Source organism: Myotis myotis, unplaced genomic scaffold, assembly GCF_014108235.1.
Source record: "Myotis myotis isolate mMyoMyo1 unplaced genomic scaffold, mMyoMyo1.p scaffold_m19_p_51, whole genome shotgun sequence".
NCBI lineage: Eukaryota > Metazoa > Chordata > Mammalia > Chiroptera > Vespertilionidae > Myotis > Myotis myotis.
This window is the reverse complement of record NW_023416359.1, coordinates 346,956-365,680: the sequence shown is the minus strand read 5'-3', so window position 1 is coordinate 365,680 and position 18,725 is coordinate 346,956. Positions and strand designations below refer to the sequence as shown.

Genomic DNA, 18,725 nt, shown 5'->3' with positions numbered 1-18,725 from the left:
AGCCCGATGTCTTCTTTGTGTCTGGATTAAAGGGTTCGTTTGAAACCACGAGTTTGAGAATCCCCTCCAAAAAAACGTCAAAGCCAGATGCAAAAAAATAAATAAATAAAAATAAAAAAATTCGCAGCCCTCAGAGCATTTTGCTGCAGCCGTCGCGCGTCCTGGAGGGAAATCGAAGCCGTTAAACGCGGGCATCACAGTGTCACACCTGCAGCCTCCACCCCGGACGCAGGGACTGCAAATAAGATGCGTTTGCGTCCGTGAGCGAAGGCTGCTCTTTGAAGCTTGATCTTTGTTGCTTTTCTGAAAAGTCAATGGGAGAAGGAATTCGTAGCCATTTCACGCCTTTTGAAAACTTGATTTTTTTTTTCATGCCCTGGCCTGTTCAGCTCAATGGTTAGAGCGCCGTCGGCCCCTTCGGCCGCAGGGTCGCGGGTTCGAGTCCCGGTCTGGGGCGCGTCGCGTGCCTGGGTCACGGGTACCCAGGCCGCGTTGGTTTTGGTGTATTTATTTATTTTAAAAAATATTTTATTTTTATGTGTGTTCCTCCTTGCCCGAGGATATTTTTTTAATGATTTATTTTTTGAGAGAAAGACAGAGAGAGAGAGAATCATTGATGTGAGAGAGACACATCCATGGGTGGCATCCCCGGGCCGGGGCCTGGGGTCGAGCCCGCAACCGAGGTCCGTGCCCTTGACCGGGAATCGAACCCGGGACCCTGCCGTCCGCAGGCCGGCGCTCTACCCACTGAGCCACACCGGCCGGGGCGTGCGTGTGACGATTCCGTGGCGGTGAACCCTTCACCGTGTCACCCGTGAGTGATGCTCACTCAGGAAGACGTGCATTTCCCCCTCGCGAGTCACCCCGTCCACGTGTCTCCCCGTCGGCTAGCGGCGTTTTCGCGTCTCCGTCGCGTTCGTTCTGCCGGCCGACCTCCCGGGTGGGGTTGAAGAACTGTCCTTAGAGATGAGGCCGCTAAAAATGAGGAAGATCTCGCCCTGGCCGGTGTGGCTCAGGGGATAGAACGTCATCCTGCGGACGGACGGGTCCCAGGTTCGATTCCTGGCTCGGTCCCCTGTCCCGGCCACAGTTGGGGGTGGGGGCCGGAGGCAACCCGTGGATGCGTCTCGCTCACATCGATGTTTCTCTCCATCCCCTCCTCCCTCCACCCTCCCTCCCACGCTCTCTCTACAAAATCAATGGGGGAGCCCTGGCCGGTGTGGCTCAGTGGATAGAGCGCCGGCCTGCAGACTGAAGGGTCCCGGGTTCGATTCCCGGCCAAGGGCACAGGCCCGGGTTGCGGGCTGGATCCCCAGTGGGGGGCGTGCAGGAGGCAGCCGAGCCGTGATTCTCTCTCATCATCGATGTTTCTCTCTCTCTCTCTCTCTCTCTCCCTTCCTCTCTGAAATCAATAAAGAAATATATTTTTAAAAATTACAAAAAAAACAAATAGAAGTAATAAAAACCTACGGGGGAAATATCCTAGGATGAATGTAAATGACTATGTAATCGACGGTGTTCATTTTTCTTGGTGTTTATTTTTAAAAAATGATACGTGTATTTATGCATGTATTTATTTATTATTTTTTTCAATTCTTTGTTATTGAAAGCATGGCATAGGCCCCCTCTCTCCCTCCACCTTGTCCTCGCCCAGCCTGCCCCCCGCCTCCCCCCTCTAGGCCCCCGCCTCTAGGTTTTGTCCCAAATTTGTGTCGTATTTTCAAGATGAGAGAGAAAGCTCACATACCTTAGAAAAATAAATAAAAATAAATTAGACCTCCAGCCAGCACACGGATTTCTCGCGTCATGGTGGCCTGGGTCCGAAATCAGGCGAAATGTATTTCTGGACCACAGTTCATTTTTTTAAGTTTTAAATTTTTTATTTTTTGAGGTTGGTTTCCCCTGAATCCTACCAGTGTTGCATTTCGATTTCCTTTTCACTAGCCTGGTTAGTAAACAGGTAGCCAAGTCCGCCTGCTTTTTGTAATTTCAAAAATCTCAGATGTCACCTGGGGCCCCTTTTTATAAAAAAACACAAAAAAACTAGAGGCCTGGTGCACGAAATTTGTGCACCCAGGCATTCCCTCAGCCCAGCCTGCACCCTTTCCCAGTCCAACAGCCCTTGGGGGATGTCCGGCTGACGGCTTAGGCCCACTCCCCCTGGCCTGCCCCAGAGCCTGGCTGAGGGCTTGTGGCTGAGCAGAACTCCCCCTGTGGGAGCGCACAGACCACCACAGGGCAGCTCCTGCATTGAGCATCTGCCCCCCTGGTGGTCAGTGCACATCATAGCAGCTGGTCGTCCCGCTGCTTGGTCGATTTGCATATTAGCCTTTTATTTTATAGGATTCTTTTTTCTTGATTTCAGAGGGAGAGAAACATGACAATCACGGATCGGTTGCCTCCTGCACGCCCCCTACCGGGAATCAAGTCTGCAACCTGGGCATGTGCCCTTGACCAGGAATCAAACTGTGACTTCTGGTTCGTAGGTCGATGCCCAACCACTGAGCCACACTGGCCGGGCTGGGGCGCCGTTTTTCAAATAAATGCATCATGATGTTATTAGTTCCTTGATCCTGGATATCTCATCAGCCTTTAACTTTAAACAAAATTGTGTGTGTGTCTGTGTGTGTGTGTAACAGGGACGGGGATGCTTAATAAATTAGTTAGATTTATTAGTGCAAATCAGTTAGATTTATTAGTGCAAAACCAAAAGCCTTTCTTTTTTAAAAATATATTTTTATTGATTTCAAAGAGAGAGAGAGAGAAGCATCAATGATGAGAGAGAATCATGGGTCGGCTGCCTCCTGCACACCCCCTACTGGGGATCAAGCCCGCAACCCCGGGCATGTGCCCTTGACCGGACTCGAACCCGGACCCTTCCGTCTGCAGGTCAAAGGCCTTTCTTAGCATTCCACCTGAGGTTGCTGTGAGACAGACCGAAAGCATACCAGATGCCAAATCTAATAAGAAATCTACCAGATTTGGACCGCCATGTAAGCTCCCGTAAAAATCTGCTTAATTTTTATGAAAATTTATGTAAATTAAGTTTGTGGGGGTGACTGGTTAATAAGATCACGTAGGTTTCAAGGACACGTTTCTGTGGTACATGATCTGCGTCCGCCACCCACCGTCCAATCGTCTTTCCGTGAACGTTTAGCCCCGCCCAGCTCAGCTTTTGACGGACAGTTTTGCTGTTCCGGCCCCTAAGGCCCTGCTCAGTGTGCTTCATTGATAAAATCCTATAGAATGAAGAGGTAATATGCAAATTAACCCTCACGCCCTCACAAGATGGCTGCATGGGGCGACCAACCGGCAGGGGGGGCTGTAAGGGGGGACCAGGCCAGCAGGGAGGGCAGTAAGGGGTGACCAGGCCAGCAGGGGGGGCAGTAAGGGGTGACCAGGCCAGCGGGGTGGGGCAGTTTGGGCGACCAGGCCAGCAGGGGGGGCCGATGGGGGTGACCAGGACGATCGGGGGGGCAGTTAGGGGTGACCAGGCCGGCAGGGAGGGTGCAGTTAAGGGCGACCAGGCAGGCAGTGGAGGCAGTAAGGGATGACCACGCTGGCAGGGGGGAGCAGTTAGGGGCAACCAGGCCAACAGTGGGGGCAGTTGGGGGTGACCAGGTCAGTTGGGGGGGCAGTTAGGGGCAACCAGGCCAACAGTGGGGGCAGTTGGGGGTGACCAGGTCAGTTAGGGGGGCAGTTAGGGGCAACCAGGCCAACAGTGGGGGCAGTTGGGGGTGACCAGGTCAGTTAGGGGGGCAGTTAGGGGCAACCAGGCCAACAGTGGGGGCAGTTGGGGGTGACCAGGTCGGTCGGGGGGGCAGTTAGGAGCCACCAGGCCGGCAGGGAGGGGACAGTTGGGGGCGACCAGGTCAGTTGGGGGGGCAGTTAGGGGCGACCAGGCCAACAGTGGGGGCAGTTGGGGGCGATGAGGCCGGCAGGCAGGTGAGCGTTTTAGGAGCCAGCGGTCCAGGATTGTGAGAGGGAAGTCCGGCTGCCTGGGATCGGGCCTAAGCCGCCAGTCGGACATCCCCCAAGGGGTCCCGGATTGGAGAGGGTGCAGGCCGGGCTGAGGGCACCCCCCCCCCGCTGTGCACGAATTTCATGCACCGGGCCTCTAGTCAATAAATAACAGAGACTGCGGAGGGGGAGCACCACAAGGCGCCTTCGCAGACCTGCCCCCGTCTGCCCTCTTGGGTGTGCGTCCGGCTTCTCATGTCCATCCCTGCCCCCTGGGGACAGGGACCTGTAAGCTGGAGCCTGAGTCAGCCGGCCCGCACCTGTGGCCGCAGGTAAGCGCCTTGGCAGCGATGCCCAAAGGGGCGTGCAGCCCGGCCCGGGAGCCCTGCAGGAAGGAGCGTGTGGTGTTCACCCGCGGGCGGGCGGGCGGGCGGGGGCGGGCGCTGGGAGATGCTGTGGGTGCCCGTGTGGGTGATAAGCAGATGCCTCTGCGGACGGGGACGTCCGCTGACTCATCCGGCTGACTCAGCGGCTCAGCGCTGGGCTCCCTCACTCGCTGGGTGCAGGGCCCTTAGCTGCCGGCGGGTGAGCTGGGGGCCAGGGTCCCCTAGTTCTCTCTCCTTTTTTTATTTTTTTAAATATTTTAAATCCTCCCCCGAGGACATTTTTTCCATTTATTTTTATTATTATTATTATTATTTTGTTAGTCCGCGGGTGAGGATTAACAAAAAAAAATCAAAATAAAAAATTCGTCTCCAGCCCTGGCTGGTGTGGCTCAGTGGGTAGAGCTCACTCGGCCCACACGGACTGAAGGGTCCCGGGTTCGATTTCCAGTCGAGGGCACCTCCCTGGGTTGCGGGTTCCATCCCCGGCCCGGGCCCCCGGTCGGGGCGCGTGCAGGAGGCAACCAATGGATGTGTCTCTCTCACATCCGTGTCTCTATCCCTGCCTCTCCCTCCCTCCCTTCCACTCGGTCTAAAAATCAATGGAAAAAACAATAATATCAAAGAAATAATATTAACAAAGAAACATTATTTTTTTTCAAAATGGTCTCCAGATGATTCCTGGAGGGAAAACCACCCCCTCCCCCACACACCCCACCCCCCACCCGTTTAGAAGCAGGGACTTAGGGGCCCGGCTTGAGGGACCTGGCTCCCTGGGTGAGGGTTCCCTGGGGCCTGCTCGGCCACCCCCGTCCGTGTGGCGAGACGCGAGGTTATCTAAGGTCAGGTGACTCGGCCAACGTCCCCGTCGGCGACGATGGGCTTGCCAGGGCCTCACGTCTTCGACGGACAGACAGCCCTTTGTCCAGAGCCGAGCAGAAAAGAGAAAGATGGGGACCTCGGTTTTGGGGGTCGCTTGCTTGGCAGCGACACGTGGCCCGAGCTGGTGTGAGTTCGAGGTCACAACCCAAGGGCCCCCAGTAATTGTTTACAGCTCGATCCCCAGTCGGGGGCCTGCAGGAGGCGGCCGATCCCTGCCTCTCTCTCGTCATGGATGTGTCTCTCTCTCTCCCTCTCCCCTCCTCTCTCTGAAAATCAATAAAAAACATATATTTTAAGAAAATGCAACAGGTGAGGAGGGAAAAAAACACACAGGAAAGACTCAGAGACCCAGACAACAGGCTGGTGATAAGGACAGAGAAAGGGGGTGGGGGTGGGCGGGAGAGGGTAAAGGCGGCATCAGTGGTGATGGGAGGGGATTGGACTTGGGGAGGTGATCGCAGATACAGTTGGCAGATGATGGATGATGGGTTTGCAGATACAGTTGACAGATGATGGATGATGGATTTGTCCTCCTGAGACCTATGTAACTTCATTAGCCACTGCCACCCCCGTACATCCGGCTCCGACACTCAAACAAGAGCCCTCCCCTCCCCCCCACCCCGGTCCATTTCGGTGCAGAAGAGAGGAACTTAGGTGAGCCTGGTGTCTGCGAGGCCATGATCTCTCAGAGTGCACACAGTTGCTGCTTGGAGCTGGGGAATCCCTCGAGGTGGGAGGGGCCTTGCGCATAGTAGGATGTGTAGCCGCATCCTCCAGCGCGCAGTGGGACGTGCCCGGGCCCCCGCCCGACGGTGACCTCAGACGTGACAGCCGGCATTGTCCGGATGTCTCCCCGGCCGGGGCAGGGTCACCCCGGGTGACAGCCACGGCTCTTGACAAGCATTTAAACGTGAGTAACATGGCCAGGCCGGCGTGGCTCCATGGTGGGGCGTCGGCCTAGGAACCAGGAGGTCACAGTTCCATCCAGGTCACACTGCCCCCTCTCCCCCCTGCCACCCTGATCGCCCCTCACTGCGCCCCACCCCCCACCGGCCTGATCGCCCCTAACTGCCCTCCCCTGCCGGCCTGATCGCCCCTAACTGCCCCCTCCTGTCAGCCTAATCGCCCCTCACTGCCCTCCCTGCCGGCCTGATCGCCCCTCACTGCCCTCCCTGCTGGCCTGATCGCCCCTCACTGCCCTCCCTGCCGGCCTGATCGCCCCTAACTGCCCTCCTTGCTGACCTGATCGCCCCTAACTGCCCTCCCTGCCGGCCTGATCGCCCCTAACTGCCCTCCCTGCCGGCCTGATTGCCCCTAACTGCCCCACCTGCCGGCCTGATTGCCCCTAACTGCCCTCCCTGCTGGCCTGATCGCCCCTCACTGCCCTCCCCCGCCGGCCTGATCGCCCCTAACTGCCCTCCCCCGCCGGCCTGATTGCCCCTAACTGCCCCCTCCTGTCAGCCTAATCGCCCCTCACTGCCCTCCCTGCCGGCCTGATCGCCCCTCACTGCCCTCCCTGCTGGCCTGATCGCCCCTCACTGCCCTCCCTGCCGGCCTGATCGCCCCTAACTGCCCTCCTTGCTGACCTGATCGCCCCTAACTGCCCTCCCTGCCGGCCTGATCGCCCCTAACTGCCCTCCCTGCCGGCCTGATTGCCCCTAACTGCCCTACCTGCCGGCCTGATTGCCCCTAACTGCCCTCCCTGCTGGCCTGATCGCCCCTCACTGCCCTCCCCTGCCGGCCTGATCGCCCCTCACTGCTCCCCCACCCTCTCCCCCCTGCCCGATGGCCTGGTCGTCCCACACAGCCTGCTGTTCGGTTGTCCTTCTTGTTTCGGTCATGACGGCCGCCGGCTTTTTATATATTAGGATTGATTTCAGAGAGGAAGGGAGAGGGAGAGCAAGAGAAACATCCGCGATGAGAGAGAATCATGGGATCGGCCGCCTCCTGCACACCCCCCCCCCCCCCAGGGGCATGTGCCCTGACCGGGAATCGAACCCTGACCTCCTGGTTCATAGTCGATGTTCAACCGCTGACCCACCCTGGCTGGGCCAAGCCTATCATGTCTTTTTTTAGAGGTTTTTTATTTTTATTTTTTATTGATTTCAGAGAGGAAGGGAGAGGGAGGAAGGGAGAGAGAAACATCCATGATGAGAGAGAATCACAGATCAGCTGCCTCCCGCACGCCCCTGGCTGGGGATGGACCCCACAACCCGGGCCTGTGCCCTTGACCGGGAATCGAACCCGGGACCCTCCATCCACTAGGCAGGCGTCTCTAATTTGGAGACTGACACTGTTAGGAACTTTTCTGACGCCGGCCCGTGTGGCTCAGTGGATAGAGCACCAGCCTGTGGACCGAAGGATCCGGGTTCGATTCCCGGTCAGGGGCCGTGGTCGGGGCGCGTGCAGGAGGCAACCCATCGATGCGTCTCTCTCACATCCGTGTCTCTCTCTGTCTCTCCCTCTCCCTTCCACTCTCCCTAAAATCCACGGGAAAATATCCTCGGGTGAGGATTAATAAAAAAAAAACGAAACCTCTTCCGCCCGCTGCCGTGTCCTGCGGGCCGGTGACGCGTGCCCAGGGGTGTGCACCGCCTCCGCGGGCATTCCAGGCCACGGGAGATGACTGACATGTCAGGAGCCGGACTCACTCCCCGTGGGCCGGGATGCGAACGGGTTTGAGGAACGTGTCATCGCGGGTTCGTCTCGGGGAGGGACGCGCTCACCCGGGGGGTGGCCTGGTGTCCCCGGGGCCGGCCGGGGCCCGGAGGGTGCGTGAGTCACAGGCTCGGGGTGGCAGGGAGGGAATGGAGCTGCGTCCCACCTCGCCGGGGCGCACAAAGGGGTGTCCGGGGGCTCGGGCCCCGGGACCCGTCGCCTCGTTGCCTTGCAGACAGGGCGAACGTGTTTTGTGAGTCTGGCGGGCGTGACCCGCAGCTCTGGGTGCCGGCGGGGGGAGGCGCCCCGTGCCTGGAGACAGTCATGTTTGCCTTCTGCTCCGATTCTGCAGTGTTTGCACGTACGTACGTACCGTTGGTCTCTCCCCGTCTCTCTGAAAACAACCTGGAAAATCAGTTCCCCCAAAAATAAATTGTAGTCTGTACCACGCGGAGACATTTCGTAGTACATTCATCCACCTCGTCCAACCGCTGTCTCTCTAGTTCTACAATGTTTTCATCGCCCCCCCGAAATAGAATTAGAAAGTCGTGCCTGCCCTGGCCGGTGTGGCTCAGTGGATAGAGCGTCGGCCTGCGGACGGAAGGGTCCCGGGTTCGATTCCCGGTCAAGGGCACACGCCTGGGTTGGGGGCTCCATCCCGTCGGGGGCGTGCAGGAGGCAGCCGATGTGTGATTCTCTCTCATCATGGATGTTTCTCTCTCTCTCTCTCTCTCTCTCTCTCCCCCTTCCTCTCTGAAATCAATAAAAAAAAAAATGTTTTAAAATAAATAGAAAGTAAGTGGAATCACACAGGGTGTGGCCTTTTGTGTCTGGCTGCCTCCACTCACCATCACGGGCTCAGGGACCAGCCACGTTGTCCCGTGTGTCCCAGCGGCACCTTTTTCCTGGCTGCGTACTATTCCACGGTGGACACGGACCCCCGTGTGCTTGTCTGTTCTTCTGCTGGTGGACGTTTGCTTTGTTTCTGCCTTTTGAAAAATATATATGTACTGGAGGCCTGGGGCACGAAATTCGTGCGGAGGTGGGGGGTGGGGGGGGGGCGTCCCTCAGCCCGGCCTGCACCCTCTCCAATCCAGGACCCCTTGGGGGATGTCGCCCCGAAGTGCCCTCCCCTGCCAGCCTGATCGCCCCTAACTGCTCTCCCCTGCTGGCCTGATCGCCCCTAACTGCCCTCCCCTGCTGGCCTAATCTTACCCTAACTGCCCTCCCCCGCTGGCCTCATTGCCCTAACTGCTCTCCCCTGCCGGCCTGGTCACCCCTAACTGCTCTCCCCTGCCAGCCTGATAGCCCCTAACTGCCCTCCCCTGCCGGCCTGATCGCCCCTAACTGCCCTCCCCCGCCGGCCTGATCGCCCCTAACTGCCCTCCCCCGCCGGCCTGATCGCCCCTAACTGCCCTCCCCCGCTGGCCTCATTGCCCTAACTGCTCTCCCCTGCCGGCCTGGTCACCCCTAACTGCTCTCCCCTGCCAGCCTGATCGCCCCTAACTGCCCTCCCCTGCCGGCCTGATCTTACCCTAACTGCCTCTGCCTAGGTCCCTGCCACCGTGGCTTTGTCCGGAAGGATGTCCGGAAGATGTGCGGTCTAATTAGCATATTAGCCTTTTATTGGTATAGATTTTTAAAAAGCAAGACGTTTCAGAGAGGAAGGGAGAGAGAGAGGAGAAATATTAACGATGAGAGAGAATCATGCACCGGCTGCCCCCTGCACGCCCCCTGCCAGGGGCCGAGCCTGCAACCCGGACCTGTGCCCTGACCGGGAACCGAACCCTGACCTCCTGCTTCGTAGGTCGACGCTCAAGCCCTGAGCCGCGCCGGCCGGCTCCCTCCTCGTTTCTGAGTAGCTGGGCGTGGAGCCTGTCTCCTGCCCGGGAGGCAGCGCCAGGATCCGTCCTGTCCCGGCCTGTGCAGCAGGAATGCGTGCCCCGGGCACAGGGGAGCTCCCGCGTCTGCACAGGATTGGGGGGGGGCGGGGGGCAGGCATCTCAGGTGTCATGGACGGGAGGGGGAGTCCGGGAAGGCAGGTCAGCTGACAGGCGGGGTCACATGGCCCCCAGGTGACAGGCTGGCCGAGGGGCCTCGCGGTTCCCCATGGACCCTCACACCCACGGCTGCCCAGGCGGGAGCGGGGCGTCTGGCTGTTGGCCGAGGCCCGGACGTTTGGGGGGGACGCCGGCCGGGCCCCCGGGCAGCGGGCGTTGCTGGCAGGAGGCTCTGAGCGGGAGGTGAGTTGAGCATCTTTCTCTCCTTTGCACAGGGCGGGGGCGGGGAGCAGACAGGTTGTGGGGGCCCCGTCCCTGTCCCCCGCCTCCCGCTTGGATCGGCCTTGACCTGCCGGCTTCTCTCTGCCTCGCTCGGCTCAGCCTGCAGCGTGTCCCCCGCGTCCCGGGGCGTCGGCTGCCTGTTTGTCCGTCCGTCCGTCCGTCCGGGGGACGGAGCCAGGGGCCTGTCACGTCCCGCGCACTTGGGGTGCCGCCCGTTTCGGGCGCCGTTATCTGTGGGTTGACGGTGCCGAGTTCCTGCTCTCTCCCGAGTCCCATTTTTTTCACCCGTAACATGTACCATCCCGGCCGATGAGTCACAACATTTTTCTTTTTTAAAAAATATTTGTATTGACTTCAGAGAGGGAGGGAGAGAGAGAGAGAGAGAGAGAGAGAGAGAGAGAGAGAGACATCCACGATGAGAGAGAATCACGCATCGGCCGCCTCCTGCACGCCCCCCGCTGGGGATCGAGCCGGCACCCCGGGCCTGTGCCCTTGACCGGGAATCGAACCCGGGACCCTTCCGTCCGCAGGCCTACGCTCTATCCACTGAGCCACACCCTGACTTTCAAAGGGACGTTGGGGAGGTTGGGAAAAGGTGAGGGGATCAGGACGTGAATGAACGGCTGCGCTGTCTCTGGAGAATGTCGGGGAGACCAAAGGCCCCAAACAGACCGATGAAGATGCCCAGGGCTCCCCCGACTCAGTTTCCGGGTCTTTTATTATTATTATTATTATTATTATTATTATTGTTGTTGTTAATTCCCACCCCAGGATATTTTCTGATTGATTTTTAGAGAGCGAGGAAGAGAGAGGGAAAGACAGAGAGAGCCCTGGCTGGTGTGGCTCAGTGGATAGAACGTCGGCCTGCAGACTGAAGGGTCCCGGGTTCGAATCCTGGTCAAGGGCACATGCCCGGGTTGCAGGCTTGATCCCAGTGGGGGGCGTGCGGGAGGCGGCCGATCCATGATTCTCTCTCATCATGGATGGATCTCTCTCTCCCTCTCCCTTCCTCTCTGAGATCAATAAAAAATATATTTTAAAAAATGGAAAGAAAAGAAAGACAGAGAGAAACATCGATGTGAGAGCAACACATCGATGGGTTTCCTCCTGCACACACGGCCCCGACCAGGGCCCAGGCCTGGGAGGAGCCTGCAACCGACGTCCGTGCCCTTGACCGGACTCGAACCCGGGACCCTGAGTCCGCAGGCGGACGCTCTATCCACTGAGCCAAATTTCTGGGTCCTTTAGTGGGTATCACACCCAACCCCGATGGAGGTGAGCACCCATTTAAAAGACACCTCACCTGGCTGGCATGGCTCCGTGGATGAGCGTCGACCTATGAACCAGGAGGTCCTGGGTTCGATTCCCGGTCAGGGCACAGGCCCGGCTTCCGGGTTCAACCCCCAGTGGGACTGAGCCCTGTGGTTTGGGCCACGTGCTCACAGTGTCCCCAGCTGCCAGGCTGACATCTGAGACCGAGGTCCTGGGCTTTGCTGTGGCTGTGAAAGGTGTTGCTTTGACCAATGAGACGGCGCTGGGCGCTGGGCAGTGGGCGCTGGGCGCTGGGGGGTGGGGCTGTTTATCCAGCATTAGGTCATTTGTGAAACTGTTCGCCCAGGACAGCCCCCGCTCGCCGCCGTAAATCCCCCCCAGCTACCAGGATTAATACTTTCCCACGGAAAGCCACGAATTACGAATCCGCCCGTAAATCATCGTTTAAATGCCAGGCTCGGACGTTGACAAACCACCCTCATCAGTCAGATGCCACTTACGGGGCCGTGACAGACAAGAAAGGCTGAAATTGGGGGGCGGCGGGTCCCCCCATGGCCGGCTTCCCCGTGCCCTCCCCGCAAACCTGTGCCTGCAGAGAGGGGCTTGCTTAGGGTCCGTCCGGAAAACCCTGCCTGGTTTATGACTTTTTAATTTATTTTAAAAAATATATTTTGATTGATTTCAGAGAACAAGGGAGAGGGAGAGAGAAACATCCATGATGAGAGAGAATCACGGATCGGCTGCCTCCTGCACGCCCCCCACTGGGGATCGAGCCCGCAACCCGGGCCTGTGCCCTTGACCGGGAATCGAACCCGGGACCCTTCAGTCCGCAGGCCGGCGCTCTATCCACTGAGCCACACTGGCCGGTCAAAACCCTTCCTGTGTTCGTTGCCCAGGCCAGCTTGTCTGCCAAGCAAAGACCGTGAGACTTGGTTCCGCCAAACAAAAGTGGTGTTTAGCCAATTAATGACGCTTTTAAAGTTCTTCGCACATTTTAAAAACTCAATGCATGGCCGTTTTTGAGCGTAAAATGTTAAGGTGTGAAGGGCGGTCTGAGCCGGTTTGGCTCAGTGGATGGAGCGTCGGCCTGCGGACTGAAGGGTCCCGGGTTCGATCCCGGTCAAGGGCACAGGCCCGGGTTGTGGGCTCGATCCCCAGTTGGGGGCGTGCAGGAGGCGGCTGATGAATGATTCTCTCTCCTCATGGATGTTTCTTTCTCTTCCCCTTCCTCTCTGAAATCAATAAAAATCTATAATAATAAAAGCGTAAAACGCTAATTAGACCGGACAGCTGAACGACCTTCCGGATGTCATTCCGGACATCCTTCCGGATGAAGCCACGATGGCAGGGGCCAAGGCAGAGGCAGTTAGGGGCTATCAGCAGGCAGGCGGGTGGTTGGGGGCGATCAGGCAGGCAGGCGAGTGGTTAGGGGCGATCAGGCAGGCAGGCAGAGGGGTTGGGGTGATCAGGCAGGCAGGCAAGCGGTTAGGGGCGATCAGGCAGGCAGGTGAGCGGTTGGGGGCGATCAGGCAGGCAGGCGGGTGGTTCGGGGCGATCAGGCAGGCAGGCGAGTGGTTAGGGGCGATCAGGCAGGCAGGCGGGTGGTTCGGGGTGATCAGGCAGGCAGGCGGGTGGTTCGGGGTGATCAGGCAGGCAGATGAGTGGTTGGGGGCGATCAGGCAGGCAGGCGGGTGGTTCGGGGTGATCAGGCAGGCAGATGAGTGGTTGCGGGCGATCAGGCAGGCAGGCGGGTGGTTCGGGGCGATCAGGCAGGCAGGCTAGTGGTTAGGGGCGATCAGGCAGGCAGGCGGGTGGTTCGGGCCGATCAGGCAGGCAGGTGAGTGGTTAGGGGCGATCAGGCAGGCAGGCGAGCGGTTAGGGGTGATCAGGCAGGCAGGCGGGTGGTTCGGGGCGATCAGGCAGGCAGGTGAGCGGTTAGGGGCGATCAGGCAGGCAGGCGAGTGGTTAGAGGCGATCAGGCAGGCAGGCGGGTGGTTCGGGGTGATCAGGCAGGCAGGCGGGTGGTTCGGGGTGATCAGGCAGGCAGGCGAGCGGTTAGGGGCGATCAGGCAGGCAGGCGAGTGGTTAGAGGCGATCAGGCAGGCAGGCGGGTGGTTCGGGGTGATCAGGCAGGCAGGCGGGTGGTTCGGGGTGATCAGGCAGGCAGGCGAGTGGTTAGGGTGATCAGGCAGGCAGGCGAGTGGTTAGAGGCGATCAGGCAGGCAGGCGAGTGGTTCGGGGCGATCAGGCAGGCAAGCGAGTGGTTAGGGGCGATCAGGCAGGCAAGCGAGTGGTTAGGGGCGATCAGGCAGGCAGGCGAGTGGTTAGGGGCGATCAGACAGGCAGGCAGAGTGGTTAGGGGCGATCAGGCAGGCAGGCAGAGTGGTTGGGGGCGATCAGGCAGGCAGACGAGTGGTTGGGGGCGATCAGGCAGGCAGGCGAGTGGTTGGGGGCGATCAGGCAGGCAGGCGAGTGGTTAGGGGCGATCAGGCAGGCAGGCGAGTGGTTGGGGGCGATCAGGCAGGCAGGCGAGTGGTTAGGGGCGATCAGGCAGGCAGGCGAGTGGTTAGGGGCGATCAGGCAGGCAGGCGAGTGGTTAGGGGCGATCAGGCAGGCAAGCGACTGGTTAGGGGCGGTCAGGCCGGCAGGCGAGTGGTTAGGGGCGATCAGGCAGGCAGGCAGAGGGGTTGGGGGTGATCAGGCAGGCAGGCAAGCGGTTAGGGGCGATCAGGCAGGCAGGTGAGCGGTTAGGGGCGATCAGGCAGGCAGGCGAGTGGTTGGGGGCGATCAGGCAGGCAGGCGAGTGGTTGGGGGCGATCAGGCAGGCAGGCGGGTGGTTCGGGGCGATCAGGCAGGCAGGCGAGTGGTTAGGGGCGATCAGGCAGGCAGGCGGGTGGTTCGGGGTGATCAGGCAGGCAGGCGGGTGGTTCGGGGTGATCAGGCAGGCAGATGAGTGGTTGGGGGCGATCAGGCAGGCAGGCGGGTGGTTCGGGGTGATCAGGCAGGCAGATGAGTGGTTGCGGGCGATCAGGCAGGCAGGCGGGTGGTTCGGGGCGATCAGGCAGGCAGGCTAGTGGTTAGGGGCGATCAGGCAGGCAGGCGGGTGGTTCGGGCCGATCAGGCAGGCAGGTGAGTGGTTAGGGGCGATCAGGCAGGCAGGCGAGCGGTTAGGGGTGATCAGGCAGGCAGGCGGGTGGTTCGGGGCGATCAGGCAGGCAGGTGAGCGGTTAGGGGCGATCAGGCAGGCAGGCGAGTGGTTAGAGGCGATCAGGCAGGCAGGCGGGTGGTTCGGGGCGATCAGGCAGGCAGGCGGGTGGTTCGGGGTGATCAGGCAGGCAGGCGAGCGGTTAGGGGCGATCAGGCAGGCAGGCGAGTGGTTAGAGGCGATCAGGCAGGCAGGCGGGTGGATCGGGGTGATCAGGCAGGCAGGCGGGTGGTTCGGGGTGATCAGGCAGGCAGGCGAGTGGTTAGGGGTGATCAGGCAGGCAGGCGAGTGGTTAGAGGCGATCAGGCAGGCAGGCGAGTGGTTCGGGGCGATCAGGCAGGCAAGCGAGTGGTTAGGGGCGATCAGGCAGGCAAGCGAGTGGTTAGGGGCGATCAGGCAGGCAGGCGAGTGGTTAGGGGCGATCAGACAGGCAGGCAGAGTGGTTAGGGGCGATCAGGCAGGCAGGCAGAGTGGTTGGGGGCGATCAGGCAGGCAGACGAGTGGTTGGGGGCGATCAGGCAGGCAGGTGAGTGGTTGGGGGCGATCAGGCAGGCAGGCGAGTGGTTAGGGGCGATCAGGCAGGCAGGCGAGTGGTTGGGGGCGATCAGGCAGGCAGGCGAGTGGTTAGGGGCGATCAGGCAGGCAGGCGAGTGGTTAGGGGCGATCAGGCAGGCAGGCGAGTGGTTAGGGGCGATCAGGCAGGCAAGCGACTGGTTAGGGGCGGTCAGGCCGGCAGGCGAGTGGTTAGGGGCGGTCAGGCCGGCAGGTGAGTGGTTAGGGGTGATGAGCCAAGCAGACAGACCAGTTTGGGGCGATCAGACAGGCAGGGTAGCAGTTAGGAACCAGCAGTCCCGGATTGCAAGAGGGATGTGTGTGATCAGGCCTAAACCGGCAGTCGGACATCCCCCAAGGGGTTCTGGATTGTGAGAGGGTGCAGGCTGTACTGAGGGTCCCATCATCTATGCACGAATTTCGTGCACCAGGCCTCTAGTGTGTGTGTGTGTGTGTGTGTGTGTGTGTTTGTATATGATTGCTGTGAAGTCCCATCTGCCAACCACCAGGCCCCAGGGTGACATCGAACCCCGCTTATTGGACTTGCCATCCTGAAAACCGGGGTTCGTAAGGCGAGGCGGTGCACGGAGAGGTGAAGGGTGAAGAATATGAGAGATGCTTTAGGGAACCATCTGTGAAGGTCGCATTCTGTGGGGTGTGGACAGACACACCCAGGGTCATGGCCTTAGCAAGAACCGGACCCTGCAAACACCCACACCCCCCACCCCCATGGGCACGGGTCCAGAGTCTGGGTGGTTGGCGCACAGTAGGGCTCATGAGGAACGTAGCCGCCTGGCCCGTGCAGTTTTGCCAATGAGCCATTCGCCTTATGCAGCGTGTGCATGAGGATAATCACCCTCATGTCCGTAGCTCTCCCTCTGAAATGTCAGGTCACCGATGGGCCCTCTGAAAATTACAGTCACGCCCTGAGTCTAAATGAGATCAGGGGATCGCTCACCCATCCTCCGCCAGCCGCCAGGGGCCTCCGTAAATGTTAACGTAAAGCAGACCAAAACACCCAAACCTGTACTTAGTCGTCGTGAGTCGGTTTGGGCCAAACTGTGGACGAAGGCCGGGGGGCAGAACCTGCACCGATTGGGGCAATGCTCTGGACAGCGGCGTTTCCCCCCGTGTTTTCCACGTTACTGCGGTCAGAGGGGACGTCAGTCGGTTACATGAACTCCACTGGGGATGGGCTAGGGCGGTGAGGTGGGGGGGCGGGGGGGCTCTGGGATCGGATAGAAAGTACAATGATACTCGACATGTGATTCTTTCACACAGGTGGGCGCAGGACCGTTGACAGTCAACAGTTAGCTCAGTGACGAGGAGGAGATGGTGGTCTCTGCCCTGGTGCGTTGTGCCTTGGAGGGTCTGGAAAAAAGGGAAGTTAGAAGTTACCCTGACATGTCAAGGGTGTCTATACTAATAAAAGGGTAAGATGCTAATTAGACCAGATAGACCGGACGTCTTCCGGTCGTCCTTCCGGACAAAGCCATGGTGGCGGGGGCTTAGGCAGAAGTGGTTAGGGATGATCAGGCTGGCAGGGGAGAGCGGTTAGGGGCGATCAGGCCGGCAGGGGAGAGAAGTTAGGGGCGATCAGGCCGGCAGGGGAGAGCAGTTAGGGGCGATCAGGCTGGCAGGGGAGAGAAGTTAGGGGCGATCAGGCTGGCAGAGGAGAGCAGTTAGGGGCGATCAGGCCGGCAGGGGAGAGCAGTTAGAGGTGAGATCAGGCCGGCAGGGGAGAGCAGTTAGGGGCGATCAGGCCGGCAGGGGAGGGCAGTTAGGGGCGATCAGGCCGGCAGGGGAGGGCAGTTAGGGGCGATCAGGCCGGCAGCGGAGGGCAGTTAGGGGCGATCAGGCCGGCAGGGGAGGGCAGTTAGGGGCGATCAGGCCGGCAGGGGAGGGCAGTTAGGGGCGATCAGGCCGGCAGGGGAGGGCAGTTAGGGGCGATCAGGCCGGCAGGGGAGGGCAGTTAGGGGCGATCAGGCCGGCAGGGGAGGGCAGTTAGGGGCGATCAGGCCGGCAGGGGAGGGCAGTTAGGGGCGATCAGGCCGGCAGGGGAGGGCAGTTAGGGGCGATCAGGCCGGCAGGGGAGAGCAGTTAGGGACGATCAGGCTGGCAGGGGAGGGCAGTTAGGGGCGATCAGGCCGGCAGGGGAGGGCAGTTAGGGGCGATCAGGCCATCCGGGGAGAGCAGTTAGGGGTGAGATCAGGCTGGCAGAGGAGAGCTATCCTTCTCCCTTTCCTTTCTCTAAAAAGTAATAAAAACGTAATTTTTAAAAAAACCCACCTAGCCAATTTGGCTCAGTGGACAGAACATCACCCCGTGGACTGAACGGTCGTAGGTTCGATTCTGGGCAAAGGCATGTACTCCGGTTGCGGGCCGGACCCCGGCAATCCCCACCCACCCAACGGAAATGACCCCGGGGGTTCCAAGGCACCCCGGTCTGAGAACCTCCCTCATATTATTTAGAAAAACGTCTTTTGAGCACGAATGAGCCTTTAGGGGTCCCTCTGTGCCCGTTTCCCCCTACAGGTGGCGTTCCTGTGTGACAGGCATGGTCACTGAATCCCTTTAGATGCGGTTTCTGTGCTTTCTGGCTCACCCGGGGGGACTGAGCACAAAATAGCAAGCGTCCGACAAAGGGCCTCCAAGCTGATTTCTTAAAGTCTATTTCCTTTCTTTCTTCTTCTTCTTTTTATAAAATACTAGAGGCCGGGTGCACGAAATTTGTGCGCTCAGAGGGAGTCCCTCAGCCCGGATTGCGAGAGGATGCAGGCCAGGCCGAGGGACCCCACTGGTGCAAGATGGGGGCTGGGGAGGGACTGCAGGAGGGCTCCAGGGCGTGTCCGGCCCGTCTCGCTCAGTCCTGATCGGCCGGACCCCAGCAGCAAGCTCACCTACCAGAGTGTCTGCCCCCTGGTGGTCAGTGCGCGTCATAGTGACTGGTTGACCGGTCGACTGTCTGCCCCCTGGTGGTCAGTGCACGTCATAGCGACTGGTCGACTGGTCGACTATCTGCCCCCTGGTGGTCAGTGCACGTCATAGCAAGCGGTTGAGCGGCCTTAGCATACATTAGCATATTCTGCTTTGATTGGTTGAATGGACAACTAGACACTTAGCATATTAGGCTTTTATTATATAGGATACTAGAAGCAGGTGCACAGATTCCTGTACTGCTGGGGTCCCTCGGCCTGGCCTGCACCCTCTCACAATCCGGGACCCCTTGGGGGATGTCGGAGAGCCGGTTTCGGCCCGATCCTTGCAGGCCAGGCCGAGGGACCCCGCTGGTGCACGAATCCGTGCACCGGACCTCTAGTATGCATATAACAGTGGTTCTCAACCTTCCGGCCCTTTAATACAGTTCCTCATGTTGTGACCCAACCATAAAATTATTTTTGTTGCTGCTTCATCACTGTCATGTTGCTACTGTTATGAATCATCATGGAAATATCTGATATGCAGGATGGTCTTAGGCGACCCCAGTGAAAGGGTCGTTCGACCCCCAAAGGGGTCGTGACCCACAGGTTG

At 59.4% G+C, this 18,725-nt stretch overlaps 1 protein-coding gene across 4 annotated transcripts in view; it reads left to right on the top strand.

The window, feature by feature from the left end:
* The window catches only part of STS (steroid sulfatase), a 76,408-nt gene that overhangs the window by 10,327 nt on the left and 47,356 nt on the right, over positions 1-18,725 (top strand). The window contains exon 1 of one of the 4 annotated variants that reach the window (XM_036311170.1): positions 9,937-10,126. The exons of the other annotated variants lie outside the window; for them this stretch is intronic. Within the exon in view, the coding sequence (XP_036167063.1) occupies positions 9,993-10,126 (134 nt within the window). The 5' untranslated portion in view covers positions 9,937-9,992. Of the gene's footprint in view, positions 1-9,936; positions 10,127-18,725 lie in introns of those variants that run through there. 4 annotated transcript variants of the gene reach the window in all.